This window comes from Carya illinoinensis, chromosome 5, assembly GCF_018687715.1.
Source record: "Carya illinoinensis cultivar Pawnee chromosome 5, C.illinoinensisPawnee_v1, whole genome shotgun sequence".
NCBI classification, from domain to species: Eukaryota; Viridiplantae; Streptophyta; class Magnoliopsida; order Fagales; family Juglandaceae; genus Carya; species Carya illinoinensis.
Window position 1 is genome coordinate 13,154,533 of NC_056756.1, and position 19,143 is coordinate 13,173,675.

Here is a 19,143-nt window from a genome sequence, read left to right on the forward strand (position 1 = left end):
TTCCCGCGGAATCTTCGCTTATAATGTAAAGGAAGGCTAGCTGTACGTACATTGATTTCATTCACTTCACATTCTTTTAATTTGGTGATCAACGAAGAACCAAAGTTTCAAGTATATATATTTTTATGTATTATATATCAATATTGCCCAGATATATATATGCTACTGTATGAGCATCTTCCAAAACTATAAATGTTTGTACGAATGTTCACACACATATATAATCATGATCATAATCGAACATTTCATCCGGCCCCTAAGTTAAGAACTTCTCTAGTCAAACATACAGTTGGAGTAGTACTGCTTGATCATTTTGAGTACAAACAAGTATATATATGATCTGTAAATGTTGTAAGAGTAATATTTACGGCAGAGATCTAAGAAAAACATTGATACTTGATTCGTAAAATAAATGGAAAAAAGTATATATAGAGCTTTCAGTCATGTCATGGTTACGCCATCTAATCTAGCCAGCTAATCCATTATCTCTTCTAATTCCATGGATCGAAGGGACATTAATTTGACACCTAGAAAGGGCCGGCATGATCATCAGGAACCCAGCACTCCTTCCCCACCTTTTCTTTTGATCTCTCCCTAGCTCACTTCCACATGATCTCTCTTTACCATCTCTCTCTCTCTCTCTCTCTCTCTCTCTCTGATCTCTCTTTACCCCCTGGGCACTCAGGTGCCCTCAAAAGCTAGATAGAGATGCCCAATCCATGAAATAATTGAAACGATGGATCGCACAGTACCTGATCATCAAAGAATGATGCATATCTATGATCATGGTGATCTGCTTCAATATTAATTCATTTATACACGTGAAAAATATAACATACGTACGTACATGACTGATGACAAGTGCTAGCTCTTTGTGCATGGTTAATTTAATTTGGTGGCAAATCTGGTGGCCACAAATTAAAATCATGTACATACTTTTGGCCTACATACATGATCAAATATGCATACACGTACGCACGGTAGCATATTTCATATAAAATAAAAATCACATTTCACAACAATGTTTTAAAATAATGATATTTTTATAAAATAATGTTACTTTTATAAATTATTTTGTAAAAATATCAGGCGTATAAAACAAAATCGTACGTGTAAAACCATGTTGTGAAAAAGTATTGTATGAATCATTTTTCAACGACAAAAGCGAAGTCTTATCTGCTTGCCAAGCGAGATAATTAATGGGGGATAATTTTTAATATTATAATGTTACTTTTTATTCTAAATGATGCGGTCTTCTTTATTAGTTTTTATTGATATGACAAAATCTAGTGCAAAAGAAAAAAATATTTCTTCTTTTAATATCTTAAAATAGTTAAAGTAAGTTATCATTCTTGATTTTCAAAAAGATTTTATTAATTAATATATAGACATTTATATCAACATTCGGGGGATGTTTTTGCCCACAAAGAAAAGCGGCCCGAATACACTAACTAATAAGAGACACGTATCTAAGTAGAAGAGAAAGGAGGAGTTGTGATTGATGAAATAAAGCATCACCCAAAGCTTGATCACCAATGGCTATATATATAATTTATATTATGTTGGGATACACTCGTAGCAGTGGTGGTAGTACTTTTTATGGCTACAGTTCTATTATACCCAAAGTCTTTTTCTCGTGGCTTCCTCACATTATAAAGTCACATTACTTGTTCTTGCATGTGACCACCCCTCCCTCTCCTTCTTCATAATTAACTCTTTGCTAGCTTCCCCCCCCGCAATTACTGATCTTCTCCTCTTCAGCCTTCTCTTCCTCTCTGTCTGTCTGTTTAAAATCTATTGAAATGATGCCTCCTGAGCAAGAAACAATTGCCACCACTGGTACTGCTACTAGTATTCAGCCTGCGAATATCCCAGCCGCCAATTGGTCTGAGAACGCCTTGGTCCATGCAGAGCCATCCGGTACTTCAACAAGCAGTTTGTCAATTAATGTGAGCACTTGTTTCGAAGATCAGATGCCAGACCAACTGCAAGATCAAGCAAACACACACAGATTCTCCATTCTCCACCAATCCCTGCGCCCCATTACTCTCAAGGTATACAAACATGGCCAACTACCTGCACAAATTACGAAGATACTAGTCATGTTTCATCTATCAATATTGCATAAATTTAGCACAAGACAATTAATAGATGCATGTATAAATGAATATTCCTAATTTCCTAGCATGGAGTACTCCTAGCTAAAACTCATCATGTGCATGATGATTGTGGCAGTTTGAAGACGTGGCGTATACTATAAAGTTGCGAACCAACAAGGGTAGCTGTTTAGCGCCGCATGAGCCGAAACCCACTCGATATGTGCTGAATGGCGTCAGTGGTGTTGTTCGACCCGGCGAGCTTCTGGCAATGCTGGGTCCATCCGGCAGTGGCAAGACCACACTCCTCACGGCCCTCGCCGGCCGCTTGCCCAGCAAGGTCTCCGGCGTTATTACATACAACGGCCAGCCCTTCTCTAGCTCCATGAAGCGCAAGACCGGTTTCGTCGCGCAGGACGACGTGCTATACCCTCATCTCACGGTGCTCGAGACCTTAACCTATGTCGCCATGTTAAGGCTACCCAAACAGCTCTCGAAGCAAGAGAAAATGGAGCAAGCTGAGATGATCATCATGGACCTTGGGCTATCACGATGTCGTAACAGTATCGTCGGCGGGACCCTCCTCAGGGGTGTTTCCGGTGGTGAGCGGAAACGGGTCAGTATCGGGCAGGAGATGGTGGTAAACCCGAGTCTGTTGTTGCTGGATGAACCCACTTCGGGGCTCGACTCCACCACCGCTCAACGCATTGTCGCGACGTTGCGAGGCCTGGCACGCGGCGGCCGGACGGTAATCACCACGATTCATCAGCCTTCCAGCCGGTTGTACAGGATGTTTGACAAGGTGGTGGTGTTGTCGGACGGGTGCCCGATTTACAGCGGTCATGCGGGTGGGGTCATGGAATACTTCGCTTCCATTGGTTATGTGCCCGGGTTTGATTTCGTCAACCCTGCTGATTTCCTGCTTGATCTTGCCAACGGTACGGATCATTTTCTTAGTACTAAGTTCTCTTAAAATTTTTTATTGAATATAACATAAATGATATATATATTTTATCGGTTTTAATTTTTTGAACCCGACTCTATATTTTGTTCTAATTGGTAATTTCACAAGCAAACTTATTTTCTATTTTAACCAAATAGACAATGAGTACAAAATTTTCTTTTTCATTAATCTTTCCAATATTTGCTTTGATTTTGAGACTCAACGAGGATGAAATGCAAAAATATAGGAACTTGTCCACATGGCCCTCAAAATTGACTCGCAACAACAGGAAGTTACTTGGAAAAAAAAAAAAAAACAGAAAAGAAAACTTTTTAGGAGTTGTTGGTGATAATTTAGGTAAGAGTTCGTTTTCGAAATTAATGATGATTGTTCATGACAAGTTTTCACCACATGTCTGGCTGTTATGCATAGATACATACACATAATTAGGGTCGACCTCGATTGACAGGCACCACTCAATACAGCGCAACCGGGCACTACTTTTGTCCTGTTATGCAATTTGTTTAGGGGGATAGACATAGAATTCTCGCTGATTGAGAGGGATTGACCCCCGGCCTGATCTAGCTAGGACAGGGGAACTACCATCAAACCACACGTGTGCCTGCCTGCCACACTTTTATATATAATCACGACCTTTATGTTATAAATCCAAGAATAACAGCAAAATGTCTACATCCCATGATCACTTAAACATTAAAGTTTCGAAAATGAGCACCCTCCTTGAATGTCGACTGATTTCCAATAAAGTGGTCTTACGTACCCTTTTCACAGATTTAATATTCAACAATGTGTAGTACTCGTGAGCTTAATGGTCATAAAGTTTATTACATGTATGTTATATTGGTCATGGAACTTCTTCTTTAATTATCATAGTCAATGCCAAAGAACTTTGATTGATTCGACAGCCCTAGTCCTGTCACTGAAGCTCACGGATCATACATTACAGCCTAAGATATTTTCTTTTGTTTTTCATGATCTCCTAATGCCCGTTATGGTTTTAATAATTGTACTGAAGTCAAACAAGTTTGGACTGTAACTTACTTATTGGTCAGATTACAGCTACTTGAATTTTGGAATGTTACTCTTAGTCTTCATAAATGGCCCATGACTGTTCTTGATCTCTGAATTTTTGTACTTACACTACGAAAGATGGTGGCCGGTCGTAAAGCCATGCATCTTAATCGTAGTTATAGTTGTGCTCAAGGCTTAATTTTACTGATTTTCTTTTTAACTTTTGGCATCCTTTTGACATCACGTAGGTATAGCTCCTGATGTAAAGCAGGATGAGCAGGTGGAGTTTCATGGCAGATTAGATAACCATAGCGATCACAATTCAACCAAACAATCCTTAATTGCATCGTACAAAAAAAATCTATATCCAGCCTTGAAGGCAGATATTCACAGAAATTTGACAGACCCAGTTCTTTCTACATCTGGAATATTATCTTCCAGAGGTCAGTGAAAATTTTTGGCCGATCTATGTGCATTTATTCGATATCTATCCGTATGCAGAGTTCACTAAAATTCAGAAAAATCAGTCAGTACGTGTACTAAAAGTAAGTTTGTGTGGTACAGGTTGTGAGAATCGATGGACCACCAGCTGGTGGGAGCAATTTAAGGTGTTGCTAAGAAGGGGTTTGAAAGAGAGGAAGCACGAATCTTATTCAGGTCTGAAGATTTTTCAGGTCATGTCTGTGTCAATTCTGTCGGGCCTCTTATGGTGGAAATCTGATACTTCACACATTCAAGATCAGGTATCGTCATCTTATCCTGGCAGGAATAGGCAGACATCTACATTGGTCTCTAGCTAGAATGGCCTGTAATATTGGCAATATCAGAAATAGTATATGATTTGCTCTTATTCCCCTCCAACTATAGGGCAAATACCATTATCGATCCCTAAGGAAAAATACTTTTGAATCTGCAGGTTGGACTTCTCTTTTTCTTCTCCATCTTCTGGGGCTTTTTCCCACTATTCAGTGCCATATTCGCATTCCCTTTGGAGCGTCCAATGCTGATAAAAGAACGTTCATCAGGCATGTACCGGCTCTCCTCCTATTACTTCGCTCGAATGGCCGGCGACTTGCCAATGGAGCTTGTGCTCCCAACCATCTTCGTGACGGTCACGTACTGGATGGGAGGTCTCAAGCCTTCACTACTTACATTTGTGCTAACCCTCTTGATTATCCTTTTCAACGTGCTGGTCTCCCAAGGGCTAGGCCTTGCACTTGGGGCAATCCTGATGGACGTAAAGCAGGCCACCACCCTATCTTCTGTGACCATGCTTGTGTTCTTACTTGCTGGAGGATACTATATTCAGCACATTCCATCTTTCATAGCTTGGTTGAAGTATATCTCTTTTAGTCACTACTGTTACAAGCTTCTTGTGGGAGTACAGTACTCAGTGAATGAGGTTTATGCTTGTCATGAGCTAGGGAAGGAGTGCAGGGTAATGGATTTTCCTGCAATTCATTTCCTGGGTCTTGATCACAAGTGGTGGGATGTGGCTGCTTTGACTGTGATGTTGGTGGGATACAGGGTTTTGGCTTATTTGGCTTTGAGGATGGGACATTAACCTCACTGACTTGAGAAAAAGATCAGGTATCGTTGGATTGGAAGCCCGAGTTTAGGTTAAGGACCCACGATTTGACTGAATAATTTAATCAGGAACTTTGACCAAAAGTCTGGATAGAGATGTTGCAGGCTGGCTCTCAGACCGATGTAAATTAGATTCAGATGGTCCAACACCATATGTTATCTACTGACATGGGAACTTAGGACCTTATGGTTGATTATATATATGAAATATTAAGTTTGCAAACATTTATGTAGCTGATGAAATTGTCCTGCTGTACTTTCAAAACCACAAAGCTAACAAATGGACAATAAGATAAGAGCTTCGTTGAAAATGATCCAACTCTTTGATATTTACTCATTTTGTTGCAAGCAAATGAATTAATTCAACCTTCTCGTCTCATTTAATCTCATTTCATTTAGTACTCGTTTCGATAATGAGATAAGATAAATTGATATGATTTTTGAATAACAGTGAGACTGCTGAGTTGAAATAAGATAAGATAGTTTTTAAAAATTTTGTATATTTAGATTAGGAAATGAGATGAAATAGTTTTAACTTTTTTGAGATTTGATAGATGTGAGTCAACTCACCAATTATTGCATAGTATTTGTAATGATTTTATTTTATTTATAAATAATTATAGTAATTTATAAATTACCTACTTAAATTTAATTTTTTTATAATATCTTTCACAATAATATTATAAGATGACAAATATTTTTATTAAATTACATTAATTTCATAATATTTTCTTTCTTCTAAAAAGGTGACAATTTTTTTTTTTGTGAAAATAAATTCAAACCAACCTTCACATCTCTGTTTGGCTGTTTGGGTGGGAGATGATTTCTCTAATGGTTTCATCTCACCTCTATATCCAACAACTCTTTAATCATTACAACTTTATCAAACTTTCAAACAAAATGTAATAAACAATTCAATATTTTCAAATCTCAAAACAAAAATAATATTAAAAAAGTATATTTTAACAATATTTTTTTAAACTTTCATCTTATCCTATCTATAAAACCAAATAAGACTTGTTGAGCAACACCACCCAACGCTGACTCTGTTTATGACTTGTGAGTACTTATACATGCGAGATAGTTGAGTTTTGCGAGATAGTCTCAGCTATTTGAACATATATAAATGCACTTTCCGAACGGTGCATTGGAAGAGATTAGGGAGAAAACTCCATCAAAACAGCCCTGCAAATAGCAGAAAGTTTCCTTTTTCACGTTTTAATGCTCTGCTAGGGTTTCACACATCGCTTGGGTCTTTACATAGGCTGCATCGTGGCTGCTGGTGCGCCGCCACCTACGGCTAGCCATCCTCGGCTGTATGCCGACCTTGTCTCTGTGGTTCCTCAACCACTACCAGAGATGGATGTCCCGTTTCGTCAACCGAAAACCATCGATGGAGAATTGTTTTTCACATTTTCTGTGGAGGAATTGGAGAAAAATGCAGAGCCCTTTCACTACTCAATGGTGCTTAAACTCCTTCGACAGCAACCTTCCTTGGATTCCATTAGAGCTTTTATCCATTGTCACTGGGGATTGTCGAGTATGCCTATTGTCTCTACCATGCGAAAGCCCAGGCATGTGTTTATTCAGCTGTCCAACGAAAGTGACTTCAATAAATCTTTTTCCAGAGAATTATGTGAAGTGAATGGAGTTTCTTACAGGGCTTTTGCATGGACAATAGATTTTGATGAGGATTTCGAATCGTCAAGGGTACTGTCATGGGTTTTCTTGCTTGGTCTGCCACCGAACTTTTACCATTAGTTTGTTTTAAAGATGCTTATGGTTTTGATCGGCAAGTTTATACATTGTGGCAACTCCACGGCATGTGTGACTCGAACCAATGGAGCTAGGGTTTGTCTTGAGATAGATTCCTTCAAAGATCTGATACCACATTTTTGGATTGGGAAACCATGCTTGCCATGAAGCCGTCGACAAGAAATCCTGTTTGAAACGTTACCTGCTTATTGCACCACCTGTAAGTGCTAGGGACACAATCTAAAAACCTGTAGACGTGCTCGCGACCAACAACAGAAGACGCAATGAGGGTAGAGGTGGGCAGCAAAAGGGGGACAAACTAGAGTAGAAGAGAATGTAGAAAATACACATGTTGTGGATACTGAGAGTGCACCAAAGTCTGATCTTGCACGAAAAAACATGGTACAACCTGATGGAGTTGTGGTGTAAGAACTGGTAGATTCTGAACAAGAGCCTTCGAAAGATGGGGTCCCTACTTCGGTTGGGAATATTGAGGGCACAGGTAAGAGGGACGGTCTTCAGGAATTACAACAACTTGATCAGCTGAAGATGGTGGTGGTCGTTGATGCTAATGATTTTGGTCTTGAGATGAATGCAATATTAATCGTGGGACATGTGAGGGGCCTATTGCTTTCATGCCTGATGGTGATGGGGCCCAGTCACAGTTGGCGTCGTGTGTTGATTCGACCTTGGGCCTTGTGGAGCAGGGCCCTACGCAGGGGCTGGATTTGGTGGAGGGCCTTGGGCCTGTGATTGCTATTTTGGGTATTTGTGAGGCCGGACCTAGTTTGAAGACTCACTTAGACCCGATTCAAATTGAGGAGATTGATGATGATCATGGTGAAGAATTTGTTCAAGATAGGTGTGAGATTGTCGATGAGCAAGAATTGGGCATTAACATTCAATCTGATTACGGAATTGAGAGAGACATGATTAAAGGTGATATGACAAAAGATTACCATTCAGACTCGGAAGACTCCAATATTGTTGTTGTTGGTAAGTTTAAAAATAGAAGCTCCAGCAGGGTGGTTACTCGCCCTTCCAAATTAAACCAATGATAAGTCTTATCATTTTTTGGAATATTAGAGGAGTTGGTACTTCTCAATTGTGATTGAAGAAACTTATAAAAAAATTTAGGCCTAATATTATTGCCTTGGTTGAACCCTTTTTAAGGGAGGATAAAATTCCTAATCTTTTGGGGCGTTTCCATTGTGAGTCTTTTCTTACTAATGAATCGCAAGAAAGAAAATTTTGGCTTTTGTGGAATTTGGTAGTTTCAGTTCATTGGTTGGTTGCGTCTAATCAATTTGCGTCTGTTAGAGTTGAGGAGAATGGGCATGTCTTTGTTCTCACCATTGTCTATGCTAAGTGTACTCAGTTCGAGAGAAAGACACTTTGGGAGGATCTTGAGATTTCTGGCTGTGGTAACCTTCCATGGGTTATTTGTGGGGATTTCAATATTATCAAGGATGATTCAGAAGGGTGCGGTGGGCAGCCATGTCCTTTTGCCGCTATGGAAGATTTCAACTTGTGCATTTACAACAATGGTTGGATGGATATGTGTTCTAAAGACTCGAGTATGACTCGGTGTAATGGCCAAGGTGGCTTGGCTCGCTGGTGGCAATGTTAGATAGATGTTTTATTGATTCAAATTTTCTTAACTGCTTTCCTAGTGCCTTTTTTTTTTCAGGTTTTAGCTCGCTCTATCTCTGATCATTCGCCACTGGTGATCCAAATGGGTGAGGGTCCTTTCAGGTATGGCCCTAGTCCCTTCCAGTTTTAGTTTATGTGGACGAATCATGTTGATTTTCTTCATCTTGTTGAGAGTGCTTGGAGATTAGAGGGGAATGGACTTGGGCTTTTTAATCTTTCTCTTAAATTAAAAAGGGTTAAGGTGGTGCTAAGGGATTGGAATGAGAATGTTTTTGGTAGGATTGAGGTTAATTATGATCAATACTTTAGAGCAACATATTGAGAGTTTAGAAAATAGGCTTCAAGTTTGTTTTAATGTTGAGGATGAAAATGATCTTTTGATGTCCAAAATGGATCTTTTAATTTGGATGAGTAGAGAGGAAACTCATCTATCTCATATGGTTAAGAAAAGTTGGCCGAAAGATGGGGACCAAAAGTCAAAAATTTTTCATGCTTATCTGAATGCCAAGAATCACAAAATGGTTAATGAGATGTGTCTGGCTGACGGTACCACTTTAAATTCCCCTCTAGAGATTCATCAAGTGGCTGTTGAGTACTTTCAAAATTTTTTGGGGGTTGAGGATAATAGAGAGCTGCCCAACTTGAATGACTTGATTGCTCATATGATTACTACTGATGAGAACTTGGCGCTTTGCAGAGCTCCTTCTCTTCAAGAAATTAAGAATGCTCTTTTTAGTATTCCAATTGATAGTAGTTCTGGTCCATATGGTTTTAGCTCTGGTTTTTATAGGGTCTGCTGGGATCTAGTTAAAGATGATTTATTGAGTGCCATATCCAATTTGTTTCATAGTAAATCTTTTCTCAGATTTTATATTACTTTTTTTTATTATTTTGATTCCTAAGGTGGCTAAGCCTTCTGGTTTTGATCAATTCAGACCCATTAGTCTTTGCTTGGTGATTTCTAAGATTTGTGCCAAAATTCTAGTGGGTCGTATGACGGGTTTGCTTAGTAAGATTATTTCTCAGGAGCAAAGTTGATAAAGTCTTGTATCTCTATGTCGTGGTACTCTGTTATGATGAATGGCATCTTGTTGGGTTTCTTTAAAGGTGAGCATGGATTGAGGCAATGAGAACTGCTTTTTCCTTATTTATTTATCATTATGCAAGATGCTATCCCGTCTTCTTAAGAACTCTTTTGGGAATGTTAAAATTGGTCAGTTCGCCTAAGCTAGAGGTACCCCTCTTATTTCCCATCTCATATATGTAGATGATATTGTTATTTTTGCTAATGGTGGTAAGAGGTCCATGAGAGGTTTGATGTAGGTTTTGAATACTTAAGAAGATTGGACGGGGCAAGTTCTTAACAAACATAAGAGTGCCATGTATTTTTCTAAAAGAACTTCTCCTCCTAGGAAACTTTCCATTCTTCATCTCATTGGTTTTTCTGAATGTTCATTTCCTTTTAAATACTTAGGTGTGCCTATAGTTGATGGTAGGCTCAAAGTTGGTGATTTTGGTGAGTTGCTCGGTGAGATTCGTAAAAAGATAGTGGGTTGGAAGATGAAAATGCTTTCTGTTAGTGGTCATACTATTTTGCTTCGCCATGTTTTTTTGAGTATGGATACTCATTTGTTGGTTGTCTTACATGTCCCTAAAATTGTGCTCACAGCGTTGAATAGGATCTTGAGTTCCTTCTTTTGGGGTAAAGCTGAAGGTAAAAGCAAGAGGAAATGGATTGCTTGGAATAATATTTGTAAGCCTATTGAGGAGGGTGGCCTAGGTTTTTGGGATTTTGGTGATATTCAAAAGGCCTTACATTTGAAACTTGCTTGGCAGCTTCTTAAAGGTCAGTCCTTAAGGGTGGATTTTTTTTAGGGGCAAATATGTTAGGGGTACTCATTTATCTCTTTTAATGCTAGATAAGGGTACTCGGTTTTGGAAATCTATTATTAGAAGTATTCCTGATGTTTTAAATAACTCGAAATGACTTGTTCGATAGGGTAATATTTCTTTCTGGTATGATAACTGGGATAAGGTTGGTCCGATCAGTGATCATTATCCAATTATTGATCAGCATTTGTTGAAGATTAAAGAGTGTCGATGTGATGACCCGATTTTGATTGTATTTTCGCTGATATGGTTGTTTTCATTTTAATTAATATATTAGTTATTTATTTTAATTTATTTGCGTTTTAAAATTAGTTTTTAATTTATTTGATGTTGTATTTTATTTCTTTAAGTTGTTTTGTGGTTTTTAATCCCTTTTCGGTGGTTTGTTTTGTTTTCCCGGAGTGAGGATTGGACCTCATTTCTTTTTGCAGCTCTTTTCCTTTTTCTCTTCTTTTTCCTTTTTCCTTTCTTTTTCTTTTTCATTTTTCTCTTTTTCCTTCTTTTCTTTTTCTTTTCTTTTTCTTTTTCTTCTTTTTCTTTTTTTTTCCTCCTGCTTCCCGCGTCGTCCCCCCCCCGAGCTCTCTCTCTCTTCTCTCTCCCTCACGGCCGAAACCTTCTCTCTGCCGGCCCACCGCCGTCCGGCCACCATTTGGCTCGCCACCGGTCCCATTCTCTTCGTCTCCCTCCGGCGCACCACCCCTCCGAAGCTCAGCCCCAACCGGCCGGCCGTTTGGCCGGAATAGCCCTCCAAAGCCTCCACGGATTTTGCTCCGATCCGCCGCCGTCGCTCCACCTCCGGCCACCATTTCTTCACCACCTCATCACCGGTCCCTTGCCGTCCTAACCCACCCATTTCCAGCCTCCAACGACCACCGGAACAACTCCTACGAGCTTAGTTTCCGATTTGCGTTTTCCGGCCATTTCCGGCGATTCCGCCGCCACCCTCGGCCAACCACCACTTCCAATAGCTTCACAACCATCCCTAGACCATTCCCTATCAATTTCGTGTCCTAGTTTGCCCCCGTTCAAAAGTGAGTTTTTCAAACCCACGACCATAGTAAATTTTCACTGTGACGTTGCTTTTTCGCCGCCGTTTGCAACGCCGCTTGTTTTCTAAAATTGCCATATAGCGCTGTAAGTATTTTTCAAACCCTATTTCTAGATTTAAATATATATTTCTCTTTCAATTAATTAATCTGCTGGTTGGTTGATTCCAGACTGAGTCCGAGGAGTTCGGGGGTCGGGTGGATGGAGGACGGAGTTGCCTGTTTAATTGTTTTATGTTGTTGGATTATTTTATTATGCATTTTTATGGCATTGCATGGTGCATGCACGTGTGTTTGTGACAGTGTGTGAAAAGCCTGTGTATTGGCGTGAGTGGTTTTACGGGTGCGTGTGTATCACGACCCCAAGCCGGGATGAGGTATTATCCCGGTGGAGCTCCTCTGGTCACTCGGGAGCGGAATAAACTGAGTGATGTCCCCTGAGTTTTCGCTAGACGACGAAAGCGGGGGCTAGGGGATGCTTGGCTACGAACGCGCCGGGCGTGGAACCGGGCATCGCCCTACTCACCGACTCCGTGGCCCTTCGCTGGCGAGGGCTAGAGGATGCTTGGCTACGCACGCGCGGGGCGCGGAACTGGGCATCGCTTGTTAGGTGTCACACGCGTGGTGGTACTCTGCGGTGTGGCACTGGAGCCAGGGTGTGCGGATGACCCCTAGGGGAGGTCATGGTGCATACGGTTAAAATTGGATAATGGTTTGAGAGGCCAAATGAGACTTTTGGCGTGGTATTGGGCCAAATGGACTTTTGGCGAGATATTGGGCCAAATGTGACTTTTGGCGTGTTAGTTAGAAAGGTTGTGTGTTTTTGGGCCAAATGGGTTTTTGGCGTGTGTGGAAAACTTGTGTTTTATGGGCTTTGTGCATTGGGCATGTTTCATGCATCTTGTTTGAGTTTTATGTGTTTTTATCTGGTAGTGTTTGGGTTTTACTTACCTGCGGTACCATTTTTGGTTCCGTAGCTTTTGGTGCAGAGTTAGAGGACGAAGAGGAGGAGTCTGAGCCCGAGGATGCGGCTCCGCCGGGTTGCTGATGCTATGTTTTATATTTGTTTAAAACTGTATTTGTGTTTTTTTTTTTGTAATATTTTATCTATGTACGTTTTAAACAGCTTGTATTACGTTAAGAAAAATTCTGGTACTTAGTTATGACTTTCGTTATCCGCTGCGTGCTTCTTGTGCACATATGTTACCTTTGCACACACTTGGCACCCGTCGATAGGATGGTGACTCGGGTTGTCACCATCCAGACGTCTCGATTTCCCCGTGTTCGGGCGTGGAGATTTGGGGGCGTCACAGTCGTCTTGATAATGGGTGTGATGTTCCACTTCTTGAGAGGCTTGTGGGTTCTCAAAAAGCTTTTGATTTATGTAAGTTGTTCTCTAGGAGGAGGGATGTGCAAGATGTCTTAATTTGGTTTAAAGGACACATATGGCAACTTTACTACTAAAAGTGTTTGGGATTGTATTGGGGTTCAGGCATCCCCTTTAATTTGGGCTAATTGGATTTGGCATAGTAGTCTTCTTAAGAAGGTCTATATTATGATGTGGACGGCTTATTATAATTGTTTGAGTATTGATGAAAAAATTAGAACTGTTGAGATTCCTATGGTTTCTAAGTGTCATTGCTGTTCTCAGCGTCACGTTGAGGATTTGAGTCATGTGCTTTGTACTGGTGACTTTGCTTATCAAATTTGGCGTATGAATGTGATTCAGTTAGGTGTTCATACGGGTGTTTTTCAAACATGACAGGAACATATTAATTTTTGGTTTCGTTGTGTGAGCAAGTCTTCTTAGATTTGGACTATATTTGGTCTTATACCTTTCATTGTCTCTTGAAAACTTTGGGACTGGCGTTGCAAAGCCCTGTATGAAGATAAGGTTTATACTGTTGAGTCGACCTGGTAGGTTATTAAATATTGGTTCTGAAGAATTATGCATTTGATCATGAAAGTTTCTAAACTTTCCAATCAGGATGTTTCTAGTTTAAATAGATTGGATATTCCAATTCTAATTCCTAAGCCTCAACAGGTGCATGTGGTGAGATGGTCTCGGCCTCAATTTGGTTGGATGAATCTTAACACTGACGGTAGTAGTTTAGGTAATCTTGGACCGGCTGGTGCTGGGGGTGTTATTCGTGATTATGGTGGTAAGTTTTGTATGGCATATTCTGTGTCGTTGGGTTAGGGCTCTATAATTATGCTGAGCTGCGTAGTGTGTTGGAAGGGGTTTGCAGGTGTGTTCATCTTGGGTTTTTTCGAGTTGAGATTGAGAGGGATTCTCAATTGCTTGTTAATTGGATCACTAAAGGGACTTGCAATATTTGGTATTTAGAGGATTTCTGGAATGACTTGCATGCGTACCTTATGTGCATGGAGTATCGTGTTCATCATCTTTTTCGTGAAGGTAATGTCGTGTATGATTTTCTTGCTAAGCGGGGTGCTGGGGGTTTAAATATGGATTGGGTTGATACTGATGATATGCCTACTTGGTTAAGAGGTTTTCTTCGTATAGACATGATTGGTCTTCCTTATTTGCGCATCTCATAGGTTTGCTCCAAGTAAGTTGGTTTTTCTTTCAGTATTCTTAAATTGCTATTATTATTTGCATGTGCACTATGTTTTGCAGGTGTTGGTTGCCTTCTAGGGTTGGTATCTTGTCTTGGTTTTGTAATTTCTCAATTAGAGTGAAATTTCTTTATTTGGTTGGTGTTTTAGGTTTTTGATACCTGGTATGTGTTTTTTTGTCTGTTTGTAACTTCTAAGTGTCTGGTTGTAACCACGATTTTCCTTCACCTCAAATAAGGGCTATTAATAAAATTGGGGTACCGTCATTTTCTTATAAAAAAGAAAAAGAAGAAGCATCCTTGCAAATGTCCTTTAGGTGCAATGAAAAGCTTCCCATTTCAATTATCAAAGATAATGATAATGATAAAAAGGAATTGGTTATTTATTTTATTATCAGTTGTGTTATAGTAATTAGTTAATCGTTTTCCCTTTGAAATTAATGGTAGGAAATTTTCAGAAAGGTATCATCCCCTACTTGAATATGATTAAAGTTGGAGGCGTGGACAGCCCAAAAAAAAAGCTGGGTTTGGCCCATCTATTTCACCAACCCAAACTTTTTAAATCTGGGTGGATCAATGTTTTACGATAAATTATCCATTTCTTTTTATTTGTCATATTCTAAAATTGTGTCTCACGGCCCACGAAAAGCTTAGAGAAATGGCATGATTATCCATCTAATTGGGCTAGTCCATGTTTCTTGGTACGAAGCAAACAAAATGTTAGCACCAGTTGTTGTGAGATGCGCTCTATAAATTTTTGGTTGAGGTGATTCATGTTGTTGAACACCAGTCCTGCATTTTTGAAGAGGTGCATAAAATTGCTACAAGGACGGAACACATAAGGTGGTTGAACTAAATGAAGTTCGGCACGCATGGCATGCACTACACACGTTGGTCAAAGAGTGGATTTTGATCAAAATGGGTGGAGTGAGCTAGCTAGCTGTAAGTAATCTTTTGGCGAGGTAAATGGGCGGCGACAGAGTGATGAAGATCTAAACTTTAAGGATCGTGCTACATCCACGGAGTGTGTAGTCCAAAAAACTCATTTGAGAAGGCCATTTTGATTTTTTTTTTTAATTTTTAAATCATACATTTTTTTTAAAAAAATTTTCATCATTTAAAAAGAAATTTCCTCTCTCTCTCTCTCTCTCTCTCTCTCTCTCTCTATATATATATATATATAGACTGTATTAAGGCTATTGTTTCACCTGATGAGGTGGCCAGTGAATCAGCATCTAAACAATGGTACATGGCCTCTGCTTTAACCGAATGATATAGAATCATTTGGAAGAATATTACCATAACAGAATTGATGAGTTGCGCAGTGAGGATTTAATCTCTAATTTGTAGTCTGTTGGGATTTTGTATTATATATACACACAAGAACAGTGCATTGTATTGTGTGAAAGAGTCTGTAAACTTTTCATGGAAGATATGAAATTCAAACCTTTATGAGGCATTTTGTCGAGCACTTTATGGGCATTACCTTTCTGTTATATCATCTTCCCCATTTCTTCTTTAGACTTGGATTCCTCGTAAGTAGAACAATCAAGAATAAAAAATATTCTTTTTCTCTCCCACTTAATATCTTCTCTCATCTGTTTCATGGTATCAGAGCAGATATCTGAAGAAGGTCTACTGCCATGGCTTCTTCTGCTTCCATCTCTCTAAATATGGATAATTTTGCTAGTCCTTATCACTTGAAAAATGGTGATTCACTAGGCACCATGTTGGTATCTCATGTTCTTATTGGGAAAATTTATCATACATGGAGCATATAGATGCATATGGCTTTGAAAGCAAAAAATAAAATTGGGTTTGTGAATGAGTCAATTGTTCAACCTAATTTGACAGATCCTTTGGATGAGATGTGGGAATGATGCATCAACATGGTTTCCTCTTAGATAATCGGTTCTCTTTTAAGTGAGGGTGGAAGCATAACACAAACAATCAAAATTTCTCAAGTGACTATATGATGGGATTGAATTGTAAAGGATCTATGTGGAGACTTATTGTTTAGGATTGGTGATGGAATATGGTTTATAAGATAAGTCGTAGTAAGAATACATTCTCTTCAAAAATTTAAGGGTACATTTGGCTGAAACTTTAATGCTCTTTCTACATTTAATAAGTGCTAATGCTTTCGTTCAGCTATAGAATTTTGTTGAGGTGTCTCTACATATGAGACTTGATGAATGATTCCTTTTGAAGAGAAAAAAAAAAATCTATCATTTTAAATTCTAAGCCATTATCGCTTTTTACATGTTGTGTTCTTGTTTGAAATTGTGTTAATGAGATTGTAAAAATAAATGAATAACGTTTTAACTTCAAATTTTGATTTAATCAAATAAACCCAAGTAGACCTAGAATGGTCATCGACAATAGTAAGGAAAAATCTAGAACCATTTTGAGTAGGAGTAGAAAAAGGGTATACTCAAAAGGAAAGCCTGTATTTTATTGAAACTTTTTCACTTATTACAAAAATGGTCATAATCAGATGTGTTTTGTCTCTTGCTACCATTCATTTAGATGTCAATAATGTATTTCTATATGGAGATTTAGATGAAGAAGTATATATGAAAATACCAACTGGTTATCTCAAGGGGGACACAAGAATATGCAAACTACAAAAATCCTTGTATGGATTGAAACAAGCCTCTAGGCAATGAAATTTGAAATTTACATTTGCTTTGATTGATATTGGATTCTTATAATCTAAGTCAAATTATTCCATTATTCAGGAAAAGGGAAGGTAGTCTTTCCACCCCCCCCCCCCCCCCCCCTTTCCAAAGCTCCTATTCTTTCTATTGATAAAGGTTAGCTCTCACTTAGGTAGAGGAACAACCATAATTACAACAAAAAACCCCAAGCAAAAGACCCAATGAAACTAATGTCTAACATACGGAATACCTAATCTATATGTACGAATAAGACCCATAATTCTCCCCGGTCCACATGTCCCACCCAAAAAATCCAAGTTCCCACCATTAGCCCTCATCTTGGCTAAAAAATCAGCTACCATATTAGCTTCTCTAAACACATGTTTAAACTGAATGTTAAAAGAAAAGATAATAGACTTAGCTTCTTTCAAAAAATCCCACAAATATCAATAATTACAAGACCGCGAAATAAACCAACCCACAACCATATTAGAATATGACTCAACCAAAAGATCCATCAGCCCCAATTGTTGACAAAGACGAAGACCATTTAGAAAAGCTCGGCATTTTAACAATAGTGTTGGTAGCATGCCCATAGAAATGAGCAAAACCCCCCAAGAACCTAACCCCACGCATTACGGACAATGCCTCCTTCACTAGACATACTCGGATTCCCATGCGAACCCCCATCCACATTGAGCTTGACGACCCCAACATCATATTAGTGGCTTTGTTGGTTTATGTCAGTGATATTCTCCTCACTAATAGTGATTTACCTACTATTGATTTTGTTGAAGCATCTTTAAGTGTTCAATTTAAACTGAAAGACTTGGGTCTTACCAAGTTTTTTCTTGGGATGGAGATTGCACATTCACAGAAAGGCATTTCTTTGTCTCGAAAAAAATATACTCTCAAGTTGATTCGAATGTGCATTTACTTGCTGCTAAACTAGTCATTTTTCCTATAGACACTCATTCCAAGTTGTCCAAAAAAGGTCGTGAATGAGTTTATGATGTTCTGCTTATAGAAGATTGATTGGCAGATTACTTTATCTTACTCATACTAGACCTAATATCACATGTTCAATCCAATATCTAAGCCAATTTCTGGATAGCCCTTGTGTACCACATCTACAAACTGCATTATGAATTCTCAAATATCTCAAATTAGCACCTAGTCAAGGTTGGTTCTTTCCAGCTTCTTTTGCAGTTCACATTAAGGCCTTTTCAGACTCTAATTAGGCTAGTTTCCTTCATACTCTTCGTTCAGTCAGTGGCTATTGTATTTTTATTGGTGATTCACTTGTTATCTAGAAATTCAAGAAACAACATATAGTCTCTATTTCCTCTGCACAAGCTGAATATAGGTCAATGGCCTATACAATTTGTGAAATAACTTGGATTCATGCCTTGCTAAATGATCTTCATCAACATCATCCTCAACGGCCAACACTTATTTTTTGTGACAACCAAGCTACACTACACATAGCAACTAACCCAGTCTATCATAAACGTACTGAATATATTGAGTTAGATTCTCATTTAATGCATGGAAAGCTACAAGAAGGATCCTTAACAACTTTACATGCATGTTTCATCAGTTCATCACATTGTTGATTTGATGACCAAGCCATTAGGTTCTAAGCTTTTACAGTCCTTGTTATCCAAGATGAATGTGCATAATATATATACATCATCTTGAGAGGGACTATTACAAATTCAATGTGTAGATGTGTAATTTTCTCATTGGTTGTACAATACATTCCTGACTTGTTACTATATATATATGTAGAGAGAGGCAATATTTCTTGTAAGTAGAACAATCAAGAATAAAAAAATATACTTTATCTCTCCCAGTTAATATCTTCTTTCTCTCCTGTGTTTCAAGGAGACTGGTGGTGGC

General features: G+C 38.9%; 1 protein-coding gene across 1 annotated transcript; it reads left to right on the top strand.

The window, feature by feature from the left end:
• The first annotated feature begins 1,564 nt into the window (after nt 1–1,564).
• Nucleotides 1,565–5,972, top strand: LOC122311883 (ABC transporter G family member 21). The gene is made up of 5 exons (XM_043126649.1): nt 1,565–2,054; nt 2,236–3,034; nt 4,320–4,514; nt 4,636–4,814; nt 4,988–5,972. The coding sequence occupies exons 1-5, from the start codon at nt 1,803–1,805 to the stop codon at nt 5,633–5,635; spliced, it is 2,073 nt and encodes a 690-aa protein (XP_042982583.1). The 5' UTR covers nt 1,565–1,802; the 3' UTR covers nt 5,636–5,972.
• The last annotated feature ends 13,171 nt before the right edge of the window (nt 5,973–19,143 follow it).